The sequence below is a fragment of the Sapajus apella genome, unplaced genomic scaffold (genome assembly GCF_009761245.1).
Source record: "Sapajus apella isolate SASKATOON/1434 unplaced genomic scaffold, GSC_monkey_1.0 scaffold13, whole genome shotgun sequence".
Taxonomy (NCBI): domain Eukaryota; kingdom Metazoa; phylum Chordata; class Mammalia; order Primates; family Cebidae; genus Sapajus; species Sapajus apella.
Window position 1 is genome coordinate 14,272,903 of NW_022436953.1, and position 26,821 is coordinate 14,299,723.

The 26,821-nt window shown below is 38.8% G+C and overlaps 3 protein-coding genes across 11 annotated transcripts in view; 2 read left to right on the forward strand and 1 right to left on the reverse strand.

Annotated features, from left to right (window-relative positions):
• Positions 1-1,727, forward strand: part of PDCD4 (programmed cell death 4) — a 27,924-nt gene extending 26,197 nt beyond the window's left edge. For 5 of the 6 annotated variants that reach the window (XM_032281603.1, XM_032281605.1, XM_032281604.1 and 2 more), the window contains one exon: positions 1,003-1,282. In XM_032281603.1, the coding sequence (XP_032137494.1) occupies positions 1,003-1,063 (61 nt within the window). In that variant the 3' untranslated portion in view covers positions 1,064-1,282. Of the gene's footprint in view, positions 1-1,002 lie in introns of all 6 variants that reach the window. The other variant, XM_032281602.1, reaches the window with a different exon arrangement.
• BBIP1 (BBSome interacting protein 1) lies at positions 1,726-21,511 on the reverse strand. The gene is made up of 4 exons (XM_032281608.1): positions 21,418-21,511; positions 20,681-20,772; positions 4,172-4,246; positions 1,726-3,174 (listed from the first exon to the last, which is right to left on the reverse strand). Exons 3-4 carry the CDS (start codon positions 4,215-4,217, stop codon positions 3,008-3,010), a joined length of 213 nt encoding a protein of 70 aa, XP_032137499.1. The 5' UTR covers positions 4,218-4,246; positions 20,681-20,772; positions 21,418-21,511; the 3' UTR covers positions 1,726-3,007.
• The window catches only part of SHOC2 (SHOC2 leucine rich repeat scaffold protein), an 88,752-nt gene continuing 83,105 nt past the window's right edge, over positions 21,175-26,821 (forward strand). The window contains exon 1 of one of the 4 annotated variants that reach the window (XM_032281601.1): positions 21,175-21,434. The gene's annotated coding sequence lies outside the window, so the exon portion shown is untranslated. The other 3 variants (XM_032281598.1, XM_032281597.1, XM_032281600.1) reach the window with 3 other exon arrangements.

The window sequence follows — 26,821 nt, forward strand, 5'->3', positions numbered from 1 at the left end:
GGGTGTGTATTGGGATGTTCTCACTGGAAAGTGTGTGTGTGGAGATGTTCTCACTGGAAAGTGGGTGTGTGGTTGTGTGTGGGGATGTTCTCACTGGAAAGTGGGTGTGTGGTTGTGTGTGGGGATGTTCTCACTGGAAAGTGTGTGGCCAGTACCCTGGCATTGGCCTTTCGGAAGTTTTTCCGTCTCTGTTTTAAAGTCTGATTGTTTCTGTGTGGCTTTATTCTCAAGGGTCACATGAGGAGATAACTAAACTTTCTGTTTATACATACCATACTGCTTTGACTTTTGTCTTTTATCTTTTAGCCTATTTGGGCGAGGTGCACATTTGTGTGTGGTTTTGCATGCTTGTGCATGTTGGCCTGGGGTCAGAGAGTAAGAGCTAATGTTGCCCAAGTTCTATTTTCCACTTACTGTTGTAGGCCACTGTCCAGCTGTTCCTTCTGGGCTGTTGCCACTACATGTAGCTAGAGTGTGGGCTTATATATTATAGAGCAGGCCTTCTAAATGGGGCATAGGCTATAATTCTGATTTGTTTTTCCCACATTCAAGTTATGGTTTTTCTACAGCTGATACAACATTTTTTTAAATTGTCAAACATGGATATTTTGATAGATTCCACAGCTCCAGTTTGCATAATTCTGAATTATGTTAGTGTTTCTATTTGGCTCACTGTTAAGTTTACAGATAATAATAATGTAGAAATAAATATTAAACTTCTAAATAAAATGTTTGCTTTAGTTTGGTATCAACTTTTTTAATGTGATTATTTGGATAGTGTACTAAAAAAACACTCAGATTTGACATTGATGTTTTATGCTTATATAGTAGGGAATCCTTTCCAAAGGAATTAGAGGTATGCTGACTTTTTTTTTTTTTTTAATGGAAAACCCTTTAAAAGCTAATATGTAACCAAAAAATACCAAATTTTTAAATTTTTTAATTGACTATAGTTAGAAATTGTATGTGTTTTCATGTTTTTGTTTTTTTTCTTCATTACAGGGGCAGAAAGCGTTTTGTAAGCGAAGGAGATGGAGGTCGCCTTAAACCAGAGAGCTACTGAATATAAGAACTCTTGCAGTCTTAGATATCATAAAAATATATATCTGAATTGTAAGAGTTGTTAGCACAAGTTTTTTTTTTTTTTTTTTTTTTGGCACTTGTTTTGGGTACAAGGCATTTCTGACATTTTATAAACCTACATTTAAGGGGAATTTTAAAAGGAAATGTTTTTTCTTTCTTTTTTTTTTTTTTTTTGAGGGGGCAAAGGAGGGACAGAAAAGTAACCTCTTCTTAAGTGGAATATTCTAATAAGCTACCTTTTGTAAGTGCCATGTTTATGACCTAATCATTCCAAGTTTTGCATTGATGTCTGACTGCCACTCCTTTCTTTCAAGGACAGTGTTTTTTGTAGTAAAATCACTGGTTTATACAAAGCTTTATTTAGGGGGTAAAGTTAAGCTGCTAAAACCCCATGTTGGCTGCTGCTGTTGAAATACTGTGCTTTGGAAGTAAAAAAAAAAAGAAAGTTATTTCTTTGTCTTAAAGAATTTAAAAAAAAATTAGTCATGAGACTTATTCATCTTTCCAGGGAACATACTGATTGGTCTTAAAAGACTAGACAGTTAAGTAAATGGTGGCTGGAACATCTATTTTTCTACAAAACTGGAAAAATGAACCTGGTTCTAGAAGAATGTACACCAAAATAAAACATGTGAAGCAGTGTTGATTCTTTATTGGGAGTACATTTATTTTAGGTCTTTTAAACTTTAATAATTTCACACAGCGAATTTTAAATCTCATAAGGAAGCGTATTTGAACGTAGTGAATTTAATCTTAGTGTTCCTTGAAAACTTTTTTTCCCTACAAACTTTTAAATGAAAAGTACAATAGTAAATTAAGATTACACTAGGGAAAAAAATGCAGGTATCACTTTCCTCCATTGTTATCTGATCTAGAGCTTAATTAAGTTTTAGAAATATGTAATACCTTCCATCATTTCATTCTTAAATTCTGTTACCAAATAATGGCTAATGTTACAAAAAGTTATTCTCCAAAGACTGAAAGCTTGACATTTACCCAATGTGTGAGAAAATATGACCTACCAATTAATAACAAAAGAATGATCATACTTTGAACCACTTTTACATAGCCTAATAACCCAGTAAGCCCTCAAGGTCTATGCTAAACTGCCAAATATTGAATGCAGCAAACCGACAAAGAATTATATTCAGAATTTATGTGGGTACTATTAGGAGTATACCGATGGCAAGTTTAGATACAGTCTGTCTGTTAGAATTAAAACCAAGTTTAATGTTCATATTCACCTCATGGGCTTTTTCAAGCCCATATTACCTAGGCTTATATAAATATAGTTCCATTTTTAGGTTTTTAATTGACATCTGGATGATAAACACAGTCATGTAATTCTCAAGTCCTTAACATTAATGTAATTAAAAGTTTAGCTGACTACAGAATAGGGGAGGGTTTCTTCAAAATGAGATTTAATACAGTTTTATCATCACTGGTAGGATCTGGTCACACACAATAGTATTTAACATGATGGCACATAAAATTGGTTAAAAAAATTTAATTAATTTGTTTAAATAATGTAAAAGCCCAGCAAACACTTTATGCAAGACTGGAATATATCTTCCAATTCAGATTTTAATAAACATGTAAAGATCCATTAGTCCCTTGTGCCCAAGAATGTTATCTATAAGAGATAGCAACAGGAATGGTGAACAAATAATATGCAATTCTAAAAACACGAATAAAAACCCCATAAAACTTGGTTCATTGTAACTGTTTATGTTCAATACAAACCAGAGTGTTTACATTCACAATACAAATTTCATCAATCTTAGGTATTTTTGTATATGAATACTATCAATTTTATTGATAATATTAACAAACACTACTTTCAGCACACAGAAGCATATCATTTTCTAGTTACTGTTAAACAGTAGGTAAGACAGGTTGTTCCCTAAAGTGCTTCAGTTACCGTTCAGTGGGTTATTTGCTGTTGATCCTTTTCTGCCATTTCTTGTTGGCGAATTGTATCCTGTGCTGCTTGATGCATTTTCTCTAGTTTTTCCAGAGTCAGAGATTTTAAAGGTAAAAGTTTGGGTTTACACAGCACCATTGTGGTTATATCTTCCACAAACAATGGCCCTAAGTTTAATAAGAAATAAGAATTAAGGAAAGTAACCCAGTGGTTTGGTAGTTGGATTTGCAGCTAGAATGAAGATCTAAAAAAATCAATCTGTTGTCACTGAAAAAAACTTATACCTAAACTGAGTTTTGCTGTGAGACCAGAAATATCATAGTCACCATATAAGCAGCATTTCTTACTACTAGGGTGTTTCTGAGGAAAACAAGTTTTGAACTTTCTACCCAAGAATTTATGCTATTATAAGACAAAACTTTTGTGTCAGAAGTTTAATTTTAAAATAAGATTGGGCAGAATATATATATGTAGTGCAAAAACTATAGCAAAGTATGGTATTTAACATAAATATTCAAATGCCTGTTTAAACTTTCAGCTCTTCTGTTGCTTACGGTTGGTTTCTCTTTCTCCACTTTCAGACCTTATTTAACATAGTAAATTCCATTATATCCTTCATTGAAATTTCATATTGAGCCGGGCATGGTAGCTCATACCTGTAATCCCAGCACTTTGGGATCTCAAAGGGGTTGGATTATTTGAGCCTAGGGGTTCGAGACCAGCTTTGGCAACACATTGAGATCCAGTCTCTACAAAAACAAACTAGCCAGGCATGGTAGCACATGTCTGCTGTCCTAGCAAATCGGTAGGCCAGGGCATGAGCCTAGCAGTTCAAGGCTGCAGTGAGCTATGATTATGCCAACTGGATCCAAGCCTAGGTGACCGGGTGAGAACATGTCTCTTAAAAAAAAAAAATTCATATTGTAATTAGCAATTTTAGGTATAAGAAACAATGCTTCATTTGTTATCCTTTTACTGGAAAGAAAAAAGTGAGGATCCCTCCTTTATAATCTGATAAGAAAAGCATACAGTAAGAGTAAACAGTAAATGAGACAATATGGAACACAACAGCTGCAGATGTTTAGCTATTAAGCCTGCTATGTGACACTGCCTATCACTTGGTTTGTCTCTATAATAATGATCTCTGTATTTGTGATGTACTACCTTGTTTTGGAAGAACTTCCCGGAACACTGGCTTCACTTCTGCCATGTCGGAGCTGTTCGATACAGTGTTTTCCCCTTGAATGAGAAATCAGTGTTATTCAAGAATAAACTGCCAAAGCAGATTGCCTGAGTCATTTCCATTGTAGTTTAAGAAGTAAAATCCAAATTCCTATAGAAAGTGAACCACCCTAACCTTGCATAATATTGCCATTAATTTCCTGTGACCTTGGGATAGTTTGTATAGGCATTTAGATCTTGTCAACTTTCATTAATCAGTTGTGTTAACTACAAGGCCGGGTGTTCTAATTTTTTTTCTCTCATAGTGAAAACTTGGTAGAGCTTTGGTTTTTAAGGCAAAGATGATTACTATCATCTGAGGAAAAGGTATGTGTGTGTAGCCAGTGTGGTTCATTGATAGCATTTCTCCTGAATGGTGGATGACAAAAAAACATGACCACCAGTTGAGAGGCGGGGTGAGGCAGGTATTAGGAAAAGGAGGAAGTGGCAGGCAAACATTTCCTAAGATTCCTACTTCTTTCAACAAACAGCTAACAGCTGGATTCTACTTTGTGCCTAACAGAAAGCATCCTATGGATCAGTTACTGGCTACACAGCTGCAATTTGTAATGAAGTAATGCAATAGGTGAAATTGGCTACTGAAGAATGGGAATATGGTATGCTTTCAGCTTGCTATTTTCCTCTAATACTGAGATTCTATATGCTAAAGGACCAGCAAATACTTAACCAGGAGTATTTGTTATGAACATACCAGCAAACGTACCGTTTTTGCCAGTGACATTTACTCGAAGTATTACAGCCAAGATTCTGCTATGCTGTATGCTCAAGGTGTTTTGGACTAAACTGTAGAATGATCCCTTTCCAAACACACATGCTTTTCTAGACGGGCCCACCCACTCGGTGATTCACCTTGCTGATGCAACCTTAGCATGCATCTTTCACAACATCACCCCCACAGGTTTATTATTTATAAAGTGGTGATGCTGGCTTGGTGCCTACCTTTAACAACCACTGCAAATTAATTACAATCAAGTGAAGCTTCTTCTGGTCTTTGTTATTCCCACTCCACTACTTTGACATTCCTAATAAAAACTTCCTCCTCTGTATCCAAGTCTCTTCATCTCTCTTGCTCAGATTTTTATTCTGGAATGTCCGAGTTCCTGAAAACCTCTATCTGCTTTCCAGAACTTTATCATCAAGCGTCACCCCTATACTGTTCTAGCAAGAAGATGAAATAAGTAATGGACCAGGAATAAAGCAACTCATCACTTAAATAGAATATGAAGTAAATACAATGTGCGATTTCCTTAGACTGCACAGCTTCTCCTACCATATTCTTTCCTTTTTTAGGTCTGCCAGTGATACTTAGTGATCACTGCTTTTCTTTTTTCCAGGTTAGGATGAAGGCTAACAACACTACAGACCTCCTGATTAGCCTTGAGGTGAGCTATCAAAACCACCACCTAGCCTCTCCATTAAAGACATCACAGTGAAAATATTATGATCAAACTTCCCTATTTGAAGCAAATCTGACATGATATGCCACTGAAAGAGAGGACATTATAGATGTTGATAAATGTGAAGGGAGTACATAGCAGCTAAGGATTGTTACATCTATCACCAAAATGCTAAAGTGGTAGGTGAACAACTGTTAGCATAAGTAACTCCAGCTACTCTGAATTCAGTCACTATTCTTTGTTTTCTCTTAGTCTGATACCTCTTTCACATCCAAAATCTGGCCTGACAAAAACAATGAAACTTGGTGCTCTACCAAACCTCAGTTGTTTGACTAAGCTGCCATTGTTACTGGAAAGGGTGTGGGGCCAAAGGGCTAGTAGGAGTGGGTTGCGCCTAGTTGGGGGAGATCAGTGCCAGTCACTCGCCTGGGTAGAATCTCTGTTTTTATAGGGTTGGTTCTTGTTTCTAGGCCCCCTTAGGCATTGGCAGGAAAAAAACAGGAAGGGAAGGGCTAAAATAAGCAAGGTGGTGGTTGGATGGCCAGCACTGGCTGAGCTATACTTTCTTGATAATCAACTGCCTGGGAGCCCAGAGTAGGAAGAGTTCAGTCATGTGTTTCTTAATGATGGGATATGTTCTGAGAAATGCATCATTAGGTGGTTCTGTCATGGTGCAAACATCCTAACAGCGTACTTACACAAACCTAAATGGTATAACCTAATATAAACCTAGGCTATATGGTACAGTCTACTGGGCCTAGGCTATAAACATGTCCATGTTACCTTACTGAATACAGCAGGCGATTGTAACACAATGGTATTTGTGTATCTTAACACAGAAAAAGTAAAGTGTTCTGCCACAACATCACGAGCATTACAATGGCTACGACATCACTAGGCAATAGGAATTTTTCAGCTTTATCATAATCTTATAGAACCACTGTTGCATATGAAGTCTACTGTTGACTGCATGTTGCTATACAGTGCACGACAGTATTTCCTTCTCCCAAATGGCCTGCTAGTAGCCAGACATGGGTGATTCGCTTAGAGTAATGCGCTGTAAGGAGTTGTTGCTGCTTTTAAGAGCACTTTCTTGTCAGGTGAGATGTATTTAAATCAGGAACAGATGGACCAAAGGAGAAACATAACAGCTGTGGTTGAAATTCATGTGTATTTTACAACTGCCATGGCTATTTAATTCAATAAATATGCGATTTTTTTTTACCACGTGCCTGGCATTGTTCATAATAAACAGGACAAAACCCCAAACCTTTGCCTTTTGGGAGCCTACAGTCTGGAGTAAGAAGAGAGAACAGCATGCCAGAAGGTAGTAAGAACTATAGAAAATAGCGTAAAGGGGATTAAGGAATGCTGGGGGTGGGGGGTGGTACTTCAATTTTAAGAGGAAAATTGTGATGACCTCATTAAGAAGGTGACATTTAAGCAAAGACTGCTTTTGTGTGTGTGAGTGCACATGTGATGTCTTTTGAAACTGCAAAAAGTCAAAAGGCTGATAGTGTCCACAGGTAGGGATGGTATAGGGAAATTAGCACTGTTGTTAAGCTTTTTTAGAGGGATATTTTGCAGTACTGTATCTACTAAAACTAAATATGCACATTTTCTTTGACTCAGTAATTGCACTGAATGGCAAAATGTTCAGCAATAGATGAAGCTAAACGTTCACCAACAGGTCAAACGTTAAATTAATCATGTAACATTCACACAATGAAATACTATGCCAAATTTAAAAATGATGCAGCTTGCCAAGGTATACTTTAAGAGAAAACATTGGCCGGGCGCGGTGGCTCAAGCCTGTAATCCCAGCACTGTGGGAGGCCGAGGCGGGTGGATCACGAGGTCAAGAGATCGAGACCATCCTGGTCAACATGGTGAAACCCCGTCTCTACTAAAAATAAAAAAAATTAGCTGGGCATGGTGGCACGTGCCTGTAATCCCAGCTACTCAGGAGGCTGGGGCAGGAGAATTGCCTGAACCCGGGAGGCGGAGGTTGCGGTAAGCTGAGATGGCGCCATTGCACTCCAGCCTGGGTAACAAGAGAGAAACCCCGTCTTTAAAAAAAAAAAAAAAAAAAGAGAAAACATTAAATTACAGAAGTAAAGTGAAATTATTCTTACATTAATAGAACCAAACTTAAAATGCTCACAGCGTCAATTCATCATTTTTTTTGAAGCCCTTTTTCTAGATAAATGGAAAATAATCTGCTGCTTCTTTTTCTTATATAGTTTCTAAAGATTGTAATTTCTCCCAGAGATAATAGTTTTGATGGATAGTGCATTTCAAAATCATGACAAGGTACGCAAACCTGTTGTAGCTATTTGAGCTAAAATTAATGCAGAAAAACTTGAAGGAGAACCAAATCTTTGTCATGAAATATTTTACTATGTTTTAGGAATGAGAGTTAAAAGACATGTCTAGGAAAGACAATTGCCTCCAAATCAATCATACCCATTTGGCAAGTTAAAAACCCCTGGTGTGATTTAGTTGGATAACCAAATTACATAACAGGTGTGAGACCAGACTAGATCACTGAAGTGTCCTTCTCAAGTTTAAGAATATATTGTCAGTGGTCCTCAAATTTTCTACTTGCATACTCCCAAAGAGATTTTGGAAAACTAGGTATCACTTCATACATTTCTAAATTGATGTTTAAATTTTTTATCATAAATTTAAATTATAAAGGATGTAATTTCTGGCATATTTAAAAATAACGATCTCAGTCTTTAAAAAACATATCCAATATAATCTATACATAATAGCAATTTGATAGCTACCATCATCCATGAATAAAAAGCTCATTTTTAAGTTAGAAATTTTATATCATCTTTTTTTCTTCCTGGACCTCTATTTCCAACCCACTTTATTCTAACGTAACATATTTTCATCCCTGATATTTTAATGATCATCCTAGCATACTTCTTTGCTATAAAAATGTTTATAAATTTAAACTTTAAAATATTTTGGATTCAGTTATTACAATTGGTATGAAATTGTTCAAAAGGAGCTATACATTGATAAAGTAATTGTTGAACATAAAAAATAAAGTGATTGGCCATGTATCTGTCAATAAGGACATAGCTTTATTTTCTCAACTAGTTCATGTTTATACATGGCTGAAAATTTACTTATTGCCACAATTCTATTCTTTTTCTTTTGTTTTTTGAGATGGGGTCTTGTTCTGTTGCCCAGGCTGGAGTGTAGTTACACGATCTCGGCTCACTGCAACTTCCACCTCCTGGGTCAAGTGATTCTCACGCCTCAGACTCCTGAGTAGCTGGGATTACAGGTGTGTGCCACCATGCCTGGCTAATTTTTGTATTTTCAGTAGAAATGGGGTTTCACCATGTTGGCCAAGCTGGCCTCAAACTTCTGACCTCAAGTGATTCACCCACCTCGGCCTCCCAAAAGCTGGGGTTACAGGCGTGAGTCACAGTGCCTGGCACTATTTTTCATTTTTATAGATGTAAATACTGAGATAAGAATGGAGGCCGGGCGCGGTGGCTCAAGCCTGTAATCCCAGCACTTTGGGAGGCCGAGGCGGGTGGATCACGAGGTCAAGAGATCAAGACCATCCTGGTCAACACGGTGAAACCCCGTCTCTACTAAAAATACAAAAAATTAGCTGGGCATGGTGGTGCGTGCCTGTAATCCCAGCTACTCAGGAGGCTGAGGCAGGAGAATTGCCTGAACCCAGGAGGCGGAGGTTGCGGTGAGCCGAGATCGCGCCATTGCACTCCAGCCTGGGTAACTTGAGTGAAACTCCGTCTCAAAAAAAAAAAAAAAAAAAAAAAGAATGGGACTTTTTTTTTCAATCTTTGAACTTAAGTTATATGCTAACAATCATGTACTGCCTATCATCAAAAAATAATTTCAAATGACCAGCAGACTACTCAATTAGGTATTCCTTCAATATTGTTGAAAGCTGAGAACAGTCTCTTGACTTGCAAAAGCACTACTTACTTAATAATTAGAAAAGCCCATAGTCTTTCTTACTAGAGTTATCAATGTTTCCTTGTCTCTCTGTTTATCTCCTAAAAGATGCTTACTCCCTGGAACATTCTGTCACAGTAAAATTCTACCTGGGTTACAGAGATGCCTTCCTTCATACATTCTTAGAAAAATAATTGTGGGCCTGGTACGGTGGCTTGCATCTGAATTCCAGCACTTTGGGAGGCCAAAATGGGATGACTGCATGAGCTCAGGAGTTCATCTCTACAAAAAATTAAGAAAGACCTTATCTCTACAAAAAATTAAAAATTAGCTGGGCATGTTGGTGTTTGCCTGTCAGTCTCAGCTACTCAGGAGGCTGAGGTGAGGGTCCTGCTTGAGCCTGAGTTTGAGGTTGCAGTGAGATATGATCATGTCACTGCACTTCAGCTTAGGTGACAGAGTGAGAGAGCCTGTCTCAAAAAATAAAGAAAATGGTGAAAGGGGACACAGGAAATGAGATGAAGCATGATGGTTTATCCACAGATCCATTTTCTCAGGGAATGCATTATCAACAGACACTACATATAGAAGTTTAGGATCTGAAAATTGATTGTTTTTAATCTTGCTTGCTTATATACCGCTCTGTCTGTCTTCAGGCATCAAGGATATACAAATGCTGGTAAAAAGACTGATGATCAATACAATAACCATGTTGTTCTTTGAGATGTTAATGGACTTTCTAGGAAGATTCCATAGTTATTAAATTTGAGAAGCCCTGGGAAGGAAAAAAGTTAAACTTTCTTTTTAACAGCAAGACTGCTTAGAAACTTTAATATGCGGAAGTATGTGATAAATTTCAAACAGGAAAACTGAGTATATTGTTTCCTAAAGTTATGTGATTCTGGAATTCTTTAAAAGTACAATTATTGGACAGTATTGCCTAGATCATACTTTGTATTCCTAGGGCAATGTCACTTTCAATATGGCATATGTAGTAAGATGCTACATATTAAGCAAATTTAAGGAAAATACCAGTATTTACAAATAACTAATTTTGAAATCAGTAAAAGCTGTACTTCTTCTGAATGTAACATTTATTAAAATCAAGTGAACAATGACTTTCTTCTCTATTAAGTGAAAAACTTAGAACATGCTGGACAAAGCTGTCTTTTTATAAAGGAATTATTTAAGTACAAAAAGATAAAATCTTGCAAAAGAGTTGTAGACTTGGCAAAAAAAGACTGTCATTTTTTCTCCTATCACAAGGATATTCTGATGTGGGCGCTTCTAGTGACACAAGTACAATATTTTGTGCCAAAATGTTAACTAATGGTTATTTATGGGCTTTATTTCTACTTTCTATTACATGAACATCCATGACTAAGAAAAGGTTAAGAACAAAATTGAAGTATTCAAATGGCACATCATCTTACATTGAAATTAATTCAGCGTCAGACTTATTAAGGCATAGCCTCTAGGCTTGAGGATCTTGAAGGATGGGGGTAGAGGGAGAAGAAATTGGTACATAAGCAAAGAACCATAATGCAATGTAAGTTCTAAGAATTATTTGTAAAAATGCCATTGGAACACAAATAGGGAGCTATTGTGTCAGTTACATATGATGGGGAGGAACTTTGGGTGCAGGTAACAACAGTTTGTGCAGAGGCATGAAGATGGGCAACAAAGCATATGGTGCATTATGGGAGAGGCCAGGAAGGCTATATATACAAAAACAAAGTCGCAAGCAACCTGTCTGGAAACAAACCCAAACCAAACTGCAATCAAATTGATTTTGAAGGAAATAAGGAACCACTGAAATATTTTAAGAATGAGAATGACCTGAACAGAACTAAATGTATTCAGGAGGACAATTACAGGGCTATTCAAACAGTTTAGATGCAGGTAAAAAACGGATGCTTCAATTTGGCAACTAGCTGCACTGTGAAATCATAAAACTAGGAAAAGACAGGGGCTCAATTTTGTAATCTAATGACTAAGATATGCTTCTGAGACTTTCAGAATTAATGTCCAATAGGCAAAGGGAAGTATATGAAGCAGTGATTTAAGTAAAAGCCATGATGAGGTGGTGGTTAACTCAGGCCAGCAAAACAATGATACCCTCAATAGATTTTCCATTAATTAGGCAAGCAACTTCAGAGAAACAAAAGCAATCAACAACAGGACACTTCAAACTGTAAATACTAAGATTTATATAATTTTGTCATGAAAAGGTTGGCTTTTATGCCATCTCTCGAACTTAAATGTTGTGGACTTGCAGGAGACCTACAAGTCAAAGTCTTAGTGAAAGAATTCTGTCTTTCACGAAGATCTTCCCTGCATACCTGTTACATATTTGGAAAAAGAGTCTAGCTCCTAGTTCTTTCTTCAAGAAATTATAAATCTCTAAAGTGGCCAGAAATTATGAGTTGATAGGCCAAAATTAATGATGTACCTTGTATTCTATTTGGAAATAAACACTGGACAGTAAAGATGAGAGTGATAAACACTAGAATGTTGTTTTAGGTGACACCAAAGGCACTGCTCTTTCAGAGTAGAAAACTAACGAATGTAACATAAAAAGAATTTGGAATCATAAAGTGCCTGACTATATGAACAGATTTTTTTCTTTCAACAAACACACTAAATGTCTATAATGTACCAGCCATGGCTAAATGAAGGAGACAGAGTGGATAAGAACCATTCCTTTCTTTGGTGGGGGTGAGGTAGAGAAAGAGACACACATAAATAGATAATTATAATGGAATACAATGTACTTTAATGAAGCATGACTCTTGTGCCTTAAGAAATGAAAACCATTGAAAACTTGGCTGGGATAGGGGACAATGGGTGGTCTCTGAAGAAGAATTATTAAACATGACATCGGAGCTAGTCCCAGAAAGTTGAATGGGGGTTTACTAGGCAGAGAAGGACATGTATAGCAAGGGGCAGATGTTCTAGGCAAAGTGAACAATACGTTCAAATGAAGACGCATTAAAAAAAGTGTTCTGTTGGAGGACATGGCTAGAGGGCAGTGTGTGCACAGCGTGCACTAGGTACTGCGGTGGGACTGACCAGGTAGAGACCAGTTCATACTCAGTCTGCAACACTGAATTTAGACTTTATATCCTATAGTCAAGAGGGAGCTAAGTGGATGGTTCTAAGCAGTTATGTGACATGATTCCTGTATTGGAAACACATATTCTAGACAAAATAAAGGAAAAAGGAGAAGAGACACTAGAGAAAAGGAGATTAGTAGGAAGCTATAATTGTTTAGGTAAGATGATGAAAGTATGAATTGAAGCAGGGATAATAGACGCTAAGAGGAGAAGATATAAGAGGTGATTTAGGGCACAAGAAGTTGAGATTCAAACATTTTCCACCTTCCCACCGCTAACCGCCTATGGGTGATAAGGAAATGATCACAGACCACTGAAGTGAGCTAACATTGATTGTGGATATGCGTGTATTGATTCATACTGTAAACACACAGGAGGAGAAGGAAGAGTAAGGACCATACGTTAGGTTTAGATTCACAGAGTGTGTAAGTCCAAGAGGAAGGTAAAATGGACTGGAGGCCCAGAGTCAACTGTACAGCAGTATAAGCTACAAAGGAGGATATAATCACTCAAGAAAGACATGGCAAGATGGTGGGTGGTGGAGTGGCGGTAAAAAGAAATAAGAGTATATAGTGTGGTTGAAAGAAGCAGCTGAACTCAAGATTAGTCACTTAGACAAATTACTTAATTTTCTAAGCCTCAGTCTCAACTGCAAGATAAAGCTTACAATGGCATCAACTTGGGATGGCTGGCATATTAAAGATATAATTCATATAAAGCTATGAGACCAATCCCTGGTATAAGAGCTCAATGAATGTCAGCAATTCTTACTATAGTGTACCATTATAATGTTGGCATAAAATTAGATTTTCAGAAAAAATAAGTTTATTAACATGTATTATAGAGGCTTATTACTAAAAAAGCATGATGAAAAACCTATAGCAAGCAAAAAAATTTTAGAACTCTTCACCTCTTCTCTCAACACCCATACTCTTAAGAGTTATATTAAAGGCAGACTAGTTTAAATGTCAAAACATTTACCTTAGCTTCTTTCCTTTAGTTAGCTTTGTGGCTCTTAAATTTTAGTTTGCTTAAGAGTAACAATAGCAACATAGTGTTTAGTATGAAGTAATGCATGTAGTTCAACTATGTAGACATTTTAAGGAATTTTCTGCAGTAATTTTGAAAATAACATTTATCACCATAAATGGTGATTTTAGAATTGAACTACCAATATTGAGATGCATCGGGAGGTGGATGTGTACATGCGTAATTATAAATTGGGTACACATATGTATATGATGAAATTTAACAGACTAAAACAAGGTTTAAGAAAAGTTACCTTGCCCAACATCATATAGTCGGTAAGTGAAGAAACAGATTATGAACTCAGGTCTGCCTTACTCAAAAGCAAGGTCTCTTTTCAGTTTTCTCTATGCTGCATCTGTAGGATTGACAAGGAGGTCCCAAGTAGGTTTAGTATGGTGCTTCACTGAAGGAATATCAACAACATTTAAGAAGACACTGGAGAGATAAAAGTAGACTATGGTGTGCAGAAGTCAACAAAGGCTGAAGTAACATACGATCTTCAATTTCTACTGAAATGGGAAATTTTGAAGCCACTAACAACCTTTGCAAAGGAGGGTGAAAATAAAATACGAGGCAAACAATAAATCTCAGGAATGAGGTAGATGAAAAAACAAGTGCAGCATATTGACTAAAGCACAACCTTTCTTCCTTTTTGGTTTGGGAACTGTGTCACAATCAGACCAATATATGGCTCTAACCAACATGTAGTTTTTCTTTTTTTTTTTTCTTCTTAATTTGAGGATTTAGCATTCCAGTTGTCACGTTTGATGCCATTCTGAAATAAATCTCTTAGGAAGAAAAATTGCTTTTTGACATTTTGTTTATAGCATTAAATATTATTTAAACACTATCACGGAAACTTTCAAATCTCAAGCTTAAAATGCAACACTTTAAAAGCTTACAAATTTTGCATTTTTAAATTCTCTTCATCATGATATATTACGACTCATATGAGAAAATACTGATCTTGGGTTAAACAGCTGAATAGAGCAATTAGCTTTAGACTGTACCTATTTTCATCTAGCCATCTGGAAAATGTAAGCTGTGGTCACACAGGGGACAGACAGAGAAGGAGACTAAATTACTAAAATTCAAACTCCATTTTTGATTACTCATAACTATACATATGGATCAGAAACATCAACATGAAAACATATTGAGGATGCCAATGTCAAGTCTTCGTTTCTAGAAATGTTCAGGATGGGATTCGGATGTTTTTAAAACCGTCCTCCCCACACTAAGTCTCCTTAATCTAATATTTGATCTTTGCTGGGAGCCCTAAGGAGCCATTCCATGAGTCTATGTGTTTATCTTCCATAATATGTGCCTACTACTCCTAACCTGTCACTGTATCTTCATTGTAATTCCTTTCTCCCTCTATTAATGTATCTAAACTTATCAGCTTATATTAACTGTACAAGACCCAGTTTTAAAGTTTGAAATAGAATGCTTGAGCATATCCTAGGATTCTAAGTGTTTTAAATAAACTATGACAGTAAAAATCCAATGTGTGACTTAAATAAAACAGAAGCTTACACTAGAGTCTGCCATTTTTTTCTAATCAATCTATTTCACCTTTATATTTTAAAAGAGGTACAGGGTTGCTCTCTGGTGCTAACTAGTTGTACTCCATTTCACATTTATGCTTTATTTTTTTGAGACGGAGTCTTGCTCTGTTGCCCAGGCTGGAGTGCAATAGTGTGATCTTGGCTCACTGCAACCCCCACCTAGCAGGTTTAAGCGATTCTCCTGCCTCAGCCTCCCGAGTAGCTGGGATTACAGGCAAGCACCACCACGCCTGGTTACTTTTTGTATTTTTAATAGAGATTAGGTTTCACCATGTTGGTCAGGCTGGTCTCGAACTCCTGAACTTGTGATCCGTCTGCCTTGGCCTCCCAAAGAGCTGGGATTATAGGTGTCAATCACCGTGCCTGGCCCACATTTATACTTTTATGGGGTACATGGTTCTACTCTGGCCACACCACTAACTAGCTGTGTGACCTTGAATACCTTTCTTAGCCAATCAGAGGCTTGGTTTTCTCATACAAAATATGTTCATTATCTGTACTGGGTTGTAAGGTGTTAGCAATAAATAGATGTAAAAGTCCTTAGAAATACAGTATGACATTTATTATCCCAGGACTAATTTTCATATTGTTATAATAAAGACTTGTTCTAGATTACCAAAAGGAATCTTCTGTCTAAAAATCTTTGAATCTTCATAAATATCATGGTACCTATAACACAGCATGATCTATTTAAAGGTGCTTTTCTTTAAAAACCTGTTTCACTTACTTTTGAAGCAGCATGTGCTGCCAAATTGTGTTCTTAAATGTTTTAAAAAGTATAATAGAGAAAACTTATTTCATAATAGAACTCCAAGTTGAGAAAATGTGAACAAACTTATAAAAGGGCAGCAAAGGTTGAAATCTTTAAAATTGTAACCAAGGGAACAGAAGCTCATTGTATGTAAGAATCTATGTTGAATGTCTAATGGAGATGACAGGTGACTTGTTGCTGAACCCTGACCAATGCACTTGACATATGGCAAAAAGAAAACACTTCTGAAGCATTTTGAGATTCTCAACAAAAACACCACTCATGTTTTCATGTTAAGAAATAACATGTCATAAACTGGTAACCCTTGATCCTATCCACTTAAATATTTGTTGGTTTACAGATATTTGAAAAGTATTTAGCCAATGTTTAAAAATCAGGACATTTCACACAAAATCCAAATTTTACCTCTATTTGACAAATCTGGCAACATCAAGCCCACATTTCAACACGACGAAATTTGGCTAGGGCTGGGAAGTGATGCTTAACTTAGGTAAGCATATGCTCTGGAATTCTCTAGTCCTTACTACTGCTTATTGTTTCCTCTTACCTTACTTGCCCAATCATTGTAGGCATTTGACTTTGCAACTACAGTAAAACATAGAGTCACTGTGAACATAGGTCAAGCTGTCTAATTTTATCATTAATGGACATTGAGATGCAAAAATACAATCTCTGGGAACTGAAGTAGTAGTCAGGAGCAGTCATGACCATGGGCTGCAAAGGATACTGTATGTAAAGAGTATTTCTTTTGTGAATATTTATTAAGTTAGCTCCTTTATACAAAATTCAACCTGCCTAGTGTCGGTTGTGAGAATGGGAGAATAACAAAATTTTTATCTTTTGTCTTATCCAAGACTTGTGGTTAACTGAAAGATAAATTTTCAAAAACATACTAGATTTCAGAACGTAAATGAGAAAAAGGTGAAAAGGGGAGCCCAGAAAGAATGCGTTTTTCAGCAAACATAAAGTAGTAATGCTCACTCTTACTCAAGCAACTGCCCACATGCTAGCAGAATGCTTAATTTGGATTGATAATGTTTATCTGGAGATGCCAAGTAACATCATATGTCATATATTGGAGACTACAGTAGATTCTATTCTGCTTTGCTATCTGGCATCTGCTGGTAAAAAAAATGTTGCAATGTGTTCAATTTAGCTAATTAATTCAAGCTCATGTTAATAAAATGTGTGGTGTCTAGCTTCTGAAATGTGCCTAGGACTAAGAATGGGAATTGTTCTTGGGTGAACCTGGATGATGCCAGTGGCTCGGAGATAATCCAGTAGCAGACACTACTATTAAGTTAGTAATGATACATCCTACTCATGCAAAATGTCTTTTTCTAATAAGCTTTCTTATTTCAAAATTCAGTACTAGGCAGTAGTCCCAAAAATGCTGGCTATTAACCTTTTTAAAAAAGTGTTTGCTCAGCTCCTGAAATATTTAGTTAGCTATTTCAACAATACGCAAGGAAAGCGAAAAGTTGCTTTATACTTTACGTAGTGCCTCTCAAAGCCCAGTCCCCAGATCATCTGCATCAAAACTCCCTGTACAATTATTAAAAATATAGATTTTTCTGGAGTTCTCCAGAAATTAGAATTGTTAAATAAAAATACTTTTTTTCTTATTTATTTTCTTGAGACAGGGTCTTGCTCTGTTGCTCAGACTACAGTGCAGTCATGTGATCATTGCTCACCACAGCCTTGAGCTTCCGGGCTCAAGTAATTCTCCTATCTCAGCCTCCCAAGTAGCTGGGACTACAGGCACATGCTACCCTGCTCCACTAATATTTTGTATTTTTTGAGACAGGGTTTCGCCATATTGCCCAGGCTGGTCTCAAACTCCTGGGCTCAAGTGATCCGTCCTCCTCAGCCTCCCCAAGTGTTAGGATTACAGGCATGAGTCACGGCAGTTGGACCCTAACTTTTAATTAAGTTCCCTACGTTAAACTTAGAGAACTACTGTCTTAAGATTCATTCCTTTACTCGCTAAATATTCGATGTCAATATTTGGACTGCTTTAGAAGTTATTTATCACCATACACTGCATTCCATGTGCTACAAACCAAGGTAAGGCACTGTATACATATTTGAATTAATTCTGTACAACAATCCTTAGCAGTTTTAAGACTCCATTAAAAAAAAAATTTGTTTATTTTTTTTCTTTTTTGAGACAAGGTCTTGCTCTGTTGCCCAGGTTGGAGTGCAGTGCTGCGATCTTGGCTCACTGCAACCTCTGCCTCCCAGACTCAAGCGATTCTGGTGCCTCAGACTTCTGAGTAGCTGGGACTACAGAAGTACACCACCACACCAGGCTAATTTTTGTGTTTTTGGTACAAACAGCATTTCGCCAGGTTGGCCAGGCTGGTCTCAAACTCCAGACTTCAAGTGATCCACCTGCCTTGGCCTTGCAAAGTGCCAGGATTCTAGGTGTGAGTTACCATGCCTGGCCAAGACCTCATTTAATAGATAATAGACTGAATTGGCTGTGTAAGATCATCCAGCTAATTGAATAGTCTTATTCCTGAAACTCAGGTCTGACGCTAAAACCTATGATCTTAATTGGTATATTATTTTGCCTTACTTAAATCTAGAGTATTCTCACACAAGCAAATTCTCTTGTACACAAAGGAAGCAACTAATGGGATGCATTATGTATTTTCAATATGATGACTAAAAACATTCTACACCAATCTAAGAGATTTGCCCTCTCAGAGCATTTTCTTCTGCTCCCTAAATGTAGTTTTTGCCTTTCACTTATCTTTCATGATCAAATATAAGTCTAGGCTAGGAGGAGTATATGAGGTTGGCAGTCTTGAGAGTTTTCCTCTTGTGATTATGAAGTAAATTCCACAAACACTTCTCTATTCATTGGGCAGGGAATGTATCTCATGTACTAAGTGTCAAGTATAATCTTGATTTTGCAATTTTTAATAGACTCTACTTAATGCTACCAAAAAGCTATCACAAAAACACCAGGACCAATTAAGACTTGCAAGAGAATTTCAGGGAGAAAAATAACATCGCCTAAATTGGAATGTAACCAGATGGCCAACAGTTGCCTTGGTATTTGCTTTGATAACATCAAGATTCATCTGTATTTGAATTACAGGGCCCACACATCTTTCAACAACGTCTGCAGGGTGCCAGGAGTTGAAACTCATGAAACTATGCTGACATCAGTACACATTACTGCAGAAATACATTGCATCAGCTCCAAGAATAGGCAAAGCAGCAGCAACACTTTTTTAAAGGTAGTTAGTCTGTGTTGCCGATCCAAGGCACTAACACGTAACTCTACACACAGGATTAAATGCTACTCACTACTTTGTAGGACACCAGAGGCGGGTAAGTATGCTGAGAAGGGTGATGGATTTAACCAGCAACTCACAGCAAAGGTGCATATAGTTGCCTTTGAGAAGGCTTAATCATGACTGGAAAAGTATGAATACTGTGACGTATCCTCAAAAAAAAAAAAAGTTCCACTTAAGCCTCTAGACTAACTTCTTGTTTACATGAAAAAAAAGGGGGCCCATTTCCAAAAAGACTAATGGCTTGAACTCTTCATAATGCCAATGTCACAGGGGTGGGTGGGAGGATGATGGGGGCTCTCTACTAAATTAAAGCTAAAGAATTACAATACCCACACACAATATATAAATTTTGATTGGATCTTGATTTTTATTTTTTGCAGGACTGGGAAGGAGAAGGTATAAAATATATTCCTGGGTAAGTTAGGAAAATTTGCACTTGGGCTAGATTTTAAACATTACAAAACAGCTGTAATAATGATAATGTGTTTTGCTGGAGAACTTCACAAGTCTTAGGAAATTCATGCTGGAAATCTTAGTGGTGTCTGCCTAACAACAGGTGTATGCAACTTTTTTCCAAATAGTTCAATGACAATGAAAAAGTGAGGAGGAATGAAAAATATATGGCAAAATGTTAACTGCTGCATATAGAAGAAGGATACATGAATTCTTTAATTCTTTCAGCTTTTAAATATATCAACACTTTGAATTATAAAACACCGGGGAAAAATCGTGTCAGAAAAGACTTCATGGGGGAAATGCAAGAAAAGGTTGAGAAGCAGAGGCTCTGCTGAATTTCTGATAAATTGAAGGTCTCTGAAACTCAGCTGGAAGTGTCCTGGGCATCGAAGAGACACCCAATATATTCAAACTTTCAGAAAGTATTTACCAAAATAAAATCATGTGCAGGGTGAAAATGACAGGAAGACGAATCTGATACAAACCATTCCATCTAGGTGTAGACATGGTAGTGAAGCTAAAAACACAAGCAGCTATTATATAAAATACTGATTGTCCTAAAAGATGTAAAAAAAAATGCTAGATAAATTCAGAGGAAATTACTTCCTGCTGGGGAGAATCTGGAAACACATCCCCACAGATAACAGATAACAGATAACAGAATCAGATAGAGAATCACAAAAGGAGAGTGCTACAACAGATTTCAGTAACCGCAAAGAAACAAGAGAGTTCATCCTGGCTAGAGTGTGAGTACTAAGGAAGTAGAAATCAAGTAGAGAAGGTAAGTTTGCATTCTTATTGTTGACTGGCTGGATATTAACAATTTTCATTTACCTGAAAGTTCTGGTCTTTTTGCTGCAGCTTTAAAGCATCCAACCCGGTATTATCAAGATGAAAGAGTTCTTGATTCAAGCATACAGAAGAAATTACAAGATAATGTATGATTAACTTTGTAAACGGTCATACAAAAGCAATACAGTAGTTTCAAATATTCACCACGTTGTTTAATCAACTGTAGACCTGCAGGATTAGGATAGTATATTCTCCACCCAGAACCGCAGTCAAAGCTTACAAAGGAGAGACGCGGAAAGCGGGGAAAATCAGAACAGTAAGGCAAGTGGCAGGGGAAAAAGACTGAGGTCTTGCCCTGGTAACGGGGACTAATCTTTTTCTTTCACAGCTGAGAGTCGATAATGATTTCCTCAAGTTCCCGAATTCTCTTCCCTCCAAAGGTCTGGGAGTGAAAGTACTTAATAGGAACTTGCGGAGGCGTGGTCAGGGGCTCTATTTCGCCGGAGTTAGGGGCTCCGCCCCGAGGTCCGCGCCCATTCCCCGCTGGGGCCGTCCCAGCCCGGCTGGCTCTGGCTAGGCTAGGGCGGCCGGTAAACCGGCCTCACCCCGCAGAGAGCCTCAGGGGGGCGGAGGTGGGGCGGACCGCCGACAGGCCAGCCCGGAAAGAAAACCACCTTCCAACGGAAGCGGCTCTGAGTCCCGCTCGCCATTTCAGCGCTCCGTCCCACAGGGACTGTCCGGCCCGGGTCCGCCACACTGGTGGGGGCCGAGGGACTCACCTCACTTTGCAACTGAGGTCAGGAATGGGCATTCCCTGGGGCACGGGCGGCGAGGCTATTCACACCCTTCCGCCATGACCCTATTCGGAAGTGCCAAATACAACTTCCGGGCAGGAGAGGGATTTTCGGAGCTCTAAACGGTGGTCCAGCTAGGTAAGTGACCAGACGTCTCTGTAAAATAAGGGCCAGGAAACCGGACCCGTAGTCCAGAGTATGAATTAGCTTGTCTAATATGGGATTTCTGGTCACCCACGGCACCTCTTTGGGCTTACTTACAGATGCATCCCTTCCCAGACGTCTCAGCTGTTGCCCCGGGTAACGGTGAAAGGAGCGAAGAAAAAAAAAAAAAAAAAAAAATCTACGTCACCCGGGAAACAGGAAGCCAGGAAACTCCTGTTGCCATTATCAGTTATGGCCACCTTAGCTTCAACAGTAACTTCCGGTCGGGGAGTTGTCACTCTACCCTGCCGGAGGCTTGCTCTGTAGCCCGGCTAGCCAGCGGCGCCCAGTGGGCGGGAGACGGCGTAGAGGAGCTGAGTAAAGGAAAAGGGCGGAGACAGGGAAGCTGGCGCCAGTGCCCCTCTCTAATTGGGCAGCTTCACTTGCCCCGGCTCCGCCCATTTTTCTTGCCTAGCGAGTGACGGGCCCACGCCGGAGGGGTGGGGCGTGGCGGCCGGAGCGAGAGTAGTGGAGGGACGGGCGGGGCGGGGCGGGGCGGGGCGAGTGGGGGAGGGGCGGGCGGGCGGGGGGCGGCGGTTGGGCAGCGTCGCTTCTTAGGAGGAGGAGGAGGAGGAAGAGGAGGAAGGAGGGTGAGCGAGGAGGATGGCGGAGTCGGGGCTCCTGACGGTAACCCGGGGCCGATGAGGTGGAGGGTGTGTGTTGATCGGTTCTTCCTGCCTACTTTCCTGTCCGTCGGGCAGTCAGGCTGGTTGTCGGTAGGGGGAGGCCCCGCGCGCCCTGACAGGCGCGAGCCGGCGGCGCTGGGGCGAGGCCCGAGGGGCCGGGGCCCTGGGAGGCGCCGCCGCAGCCGCCGCTTTCCTGGGTGCTGTCTCCGTGATTGCGGGGCCCTCGAAACCGGCTCGCGTGGAAGCCCGCAGCCCGGCGCGGAGAGGGAGGCGGCCGGCTCTGACAGCGGCCGGGGCTGGGCCTGCGGTGGCGGCAGGCGGCCCGGACAGCGCCTGGGCGAGGGCAAGCCGGCGCGAGGGCGCGGGCCGGGGGCGCCCGGCGGACGCTCTCGCCCTTCTCGGCCCCCGGCGGTCCCGGGCCCAGCCCGCGGGGTGCCCGGGTCGTGTAAATCGTTGGCGAGGGCCCGGGCGCAGCGGCGGTCCTACAGGGTGGGGTCTCTCGGCGCTCCCTCCCTAGAGCCCACCGCGCTCTCCGGTTCTCCTCTCCCTAAAAATCCCGGAGTGAAGTGTGCTGGATCGGCTCTGGGTGTGTTGCCTGGCGAAGCGAGTTGTAGCCCTTCGAGACTGCCTCGCAGAACATGCCCGATGGCAACCTCTCCCCGTGATAGCCCAGCTTTTACGGAGAGAGGAAAACTAGTCTCTGTCTCTCGACTCCCCCAGGCTCTTAATACAAGAGGCTTTGGGGCAAGACGATTTTTTCCCCCAGCCCCTCAATATCCATTGTTTTTGTACCATCCCCCACCCCCCAAGCCTAGGTGGAAGAGTAATGACTCCGAAGCATTAATTTGCCTTTCTTTCTCTTTCTTTCTTTTTCCTCTTTTTCTTTTCTTTCCTCCCTCCTTTCTTTCAGCAGGCAGTTTGTGTTATTGTGGAATTGTGGATTTACAAACAGGTGGAATAAATAACCGATTTGGGAGCTAGAAAGAAGATGCTTTGTGTGTGTGTTTAAGCCCTTGCAGTTGGCCTTTTGATTTTGTCTGTGTTGCTTTGTATCGTAATGGGGGTGATGAGAATAAAAGAGGAAGCACTGTTTTGCAACCTACCCAAAGAAATATTTTCGAAGTCTCTGGGGATGCTGAAGCAAAATTAGGTTGCAGATGTGGACTACATAGTGTTTGCCTCCAGCATGATAACTACCAGCAGTGTCTAGGCTTACACCTGTGTCATTTCGTATACTCTTCTTAGATACCAGGTGCGTTTAGTTTCTTAAGAGGGACTACTGTATCAAAAGCTTTTGGTTACCTTTTTCCAGAATTCTAAGGTACACTTGTGTAACCAGGTGTTTTTGTAACTAAGTGCAGCATCACCACTGAAAAACAGTTTTAATTTAAAGACCTCAGTTTATTAGTGTACTGATCTTTACCCTCATCTTCCGTGCCATGGGCTGTAGAACTGTTACTGTGTACTTGAAGAGACTTAGCTATTGCATGCAATTTGTAGCATTCAGTAAGGTTATATTTATAATTTGAATTTATCAAGTGTTGGTGTTTTGCTGTGTGACAGTGAAAAGAATTTTAGAAATAAAGTTTGCAAATGACCATTCTCCACATATGGAACTTAGCCGGAGTATGAGAAACTTTTATCTTTACTTAGACATTAAATATATTGTAAACTTTTCATGTAATTATAAGTATCCATTTGAAAAATAGCCAAAAATAAAGACAAAACTAAATAAAGACTTTGTCTAAGGTTTGTAACTTTCAAATGGCTGAAATTTAATGAAAAGCTAACATCTAAAACAATATTGAAATCCCGGTTTGAAATTACGGGCATATCCTGTCTTTAAGGGTACTGCATTTTCCCAAGGTGCTTGTTCAGTTTTATGTTTAGTTTTTAATTTTTATGGGTACATAGTAGGTGTTTATGGGTTATACGAGATATTTTGATATAGGCATACAATGCATGATAGTCACATTAGAGTCAATGAGGTATCCATCACCTCAAGCATCTACCCTTTGTGATACAACAATCCAATTATACTCTTATTTTAAAATGTACAATTAAATATATTGCTTATGGTCACCCTGTTGTGCTATCAAATACTAGATCGTATTCATTCTGTTTTTTATATCTATTAACCATCCCTATTTAACCCCTTCAGTTTTTGAAGAAATAGCTACATTTGTCTTAAAAGTTGACATTTGTTTTCTGATCACTCATTATTATTATTTTTAAGTTTAGAAAATTTTCTCAAATTATGGATTAAAGAGTGATGTTAAAATATATATTAATAGTTTGCAGCTAGATTTGTTTTTTTTTTTTTTTTTTTGAGACGGAGTTTCACTCATGTTACCCAGGCTGGAGTGCAATGGCGCGATCTCGGCTCACCGCAACCTCCGCCTCCTGGGTTCAGGCAATTCTCCTGCCTCAGCTTACTGAGTAGCTGGGATTACAGGCACGCACCACCATGCCCAGCTAATTTTTTGTATTTTTAATAGAGACGGGGTTTCACCATGTTGACCAGGATGGTCTCGATCTCTTGACCTCGTGATCCACCCGCCTCGGCCTCCCAAAGTGCTGGGATTACAGGCTTGAGCGACCGCGCCCGGCCGATTTGTTTGTTTTTGAAACTATGGTATTCAGAAAGTTCATCAGAGCCGTTTTGCTGGTAGTTGTAGCAAGTAAGGGTCATGCATCAACTTGGGAACTACAAGCCAGTTGGAAATTTGAAACATTTCATGTTTAAATAGAAACACAAAAATTACAAATTCCTTTGTCACACTTGCTGGAATTAAACTTTTAATATGTTACTGTTTTTTTTCCTGTGACTTGGGTAAGGAAAGAATGACTTTTCTCCCTCTGCATCAGAGACATAAACTGGAATTCTATGTGGAATATTTCCAAAATTGACTTCTGAATAGTGGTTGGTATATTTATTGCCTTGGCTTACTTGTATGAATTAGGGAGGAAGGGTGAATAAAGTTGAAATTCTCTTATTATACAGGTGGATAAATTATAGTCCTATTTGTCTTGAAAATATGCTCATTTTCAATATTTGTTGTACAATTTAGTATTTTTGGAAGACTGTTCTTTAAACCATTTGAATATTTTGGGGTTTTTTTTGGTAAAAATATTTAAATATAAGAATCTGACTAAAAGATATAAACTCTATATGTAGATATAAGGATGCATATTTTTGGAGGCTGAAGATTAAGTGAAATAATTTATCTTTAGAATTTGGTTTACTATATCAGTCATGTAGCTTTCATGTATAAAAATACATAAGATTTCTGCTTATAGGCCGGGCGCGGTGGCTCACGCCTGTAATCCCAGCACTTTGAGAGGCTGAGGCGGGTGGATCACGAGGTCAAGAGATGGAGAGCATCCTGGTCAACATGGTGAAACCCCGTCTCTACTGAAAATACAAAAAAAATTAGCTGGGCATGATGGTGCGTGCCTGTAATCCCAGCTACTTAGGAGGCTGAGGCAGGAGAATTGCCTGAACCCAGGAGGCGGAAGTTACGGTGAGCCGAGATCGCCCCATTGCACTCCAGCCTGGGTAACATGAGTGAAACTCCATCTCAAAAAAAAAAAAAAAAGAAAAAAGATTTCTGCTTATAACAAAAGATTTAAAAAAAAAAACCCAAAACAATAAAAAACAACAAAACACGTTAACCCACAAATCCTTCAGTGAGTTCTGAGATTTATAGCTTGGATTTGGAAAAATTCTGCTACTTGTTTATAAAATATCAGTTAACAGAGGAAATTTAGATATACATGGGATATTTATTTCATGCATTATGTTATGCATTAGGCATATAATTTGGCTGAATCTTTCTTAGACTAATTTATGGACATATATCATCTGCTCTCCTTGTAATCCCCGATTTTAACTGCCTAGTCTTCTCATTTTTGTTTCATTTACTTGTTACACTGCATCAGAGTTGTGCCCTGTAGATCTTTTTTGAAATATTTTCTCTTAATATAGTAGTTAAATTTTTATATTTTCCAACTCTCTAAACTGACTTTTGAAATCTGAATGATTTATAAATTACAGATGACCTGTGGAATGCTTGAACTTCATATATTATAGAGTGTTCTTAAAAGTGCTTGTTAATCATTGCAGGTTGAAGCAAACATGCATAACTCTGAGAATTGTTTATGTTCTAAAATATATAATTGAATTACTTTAATATAAATTAGTGTTCATTCTGGTTTTGTTTGGTATTTGCCCCCTGGCTGTCAACTTTTTAATATAGCATCTTTAATTCAGCAAAGCAAAGTTTGCACACACGAAAGGATATTCTAATTACCAACGATCCTTAAGCCTTTGAGATGATGGTAGCTTATGTGCTTCTTGAGAAAGTATGCAGTTCCCATTATCAAGATTTAGAAAAAGACCAATTCAGCTTCACACTGTATATCTCATTCCAACTTCTCTAAAGGTCAGAACTGATTGCAAAAAGTAGTATATAATCTAAAAGGTAAGGATTCATTTATTAGAATGAACATACTGCTCGTAGCTAAAACGTTATAAGAGACCTTCAAAAAGGCTATAA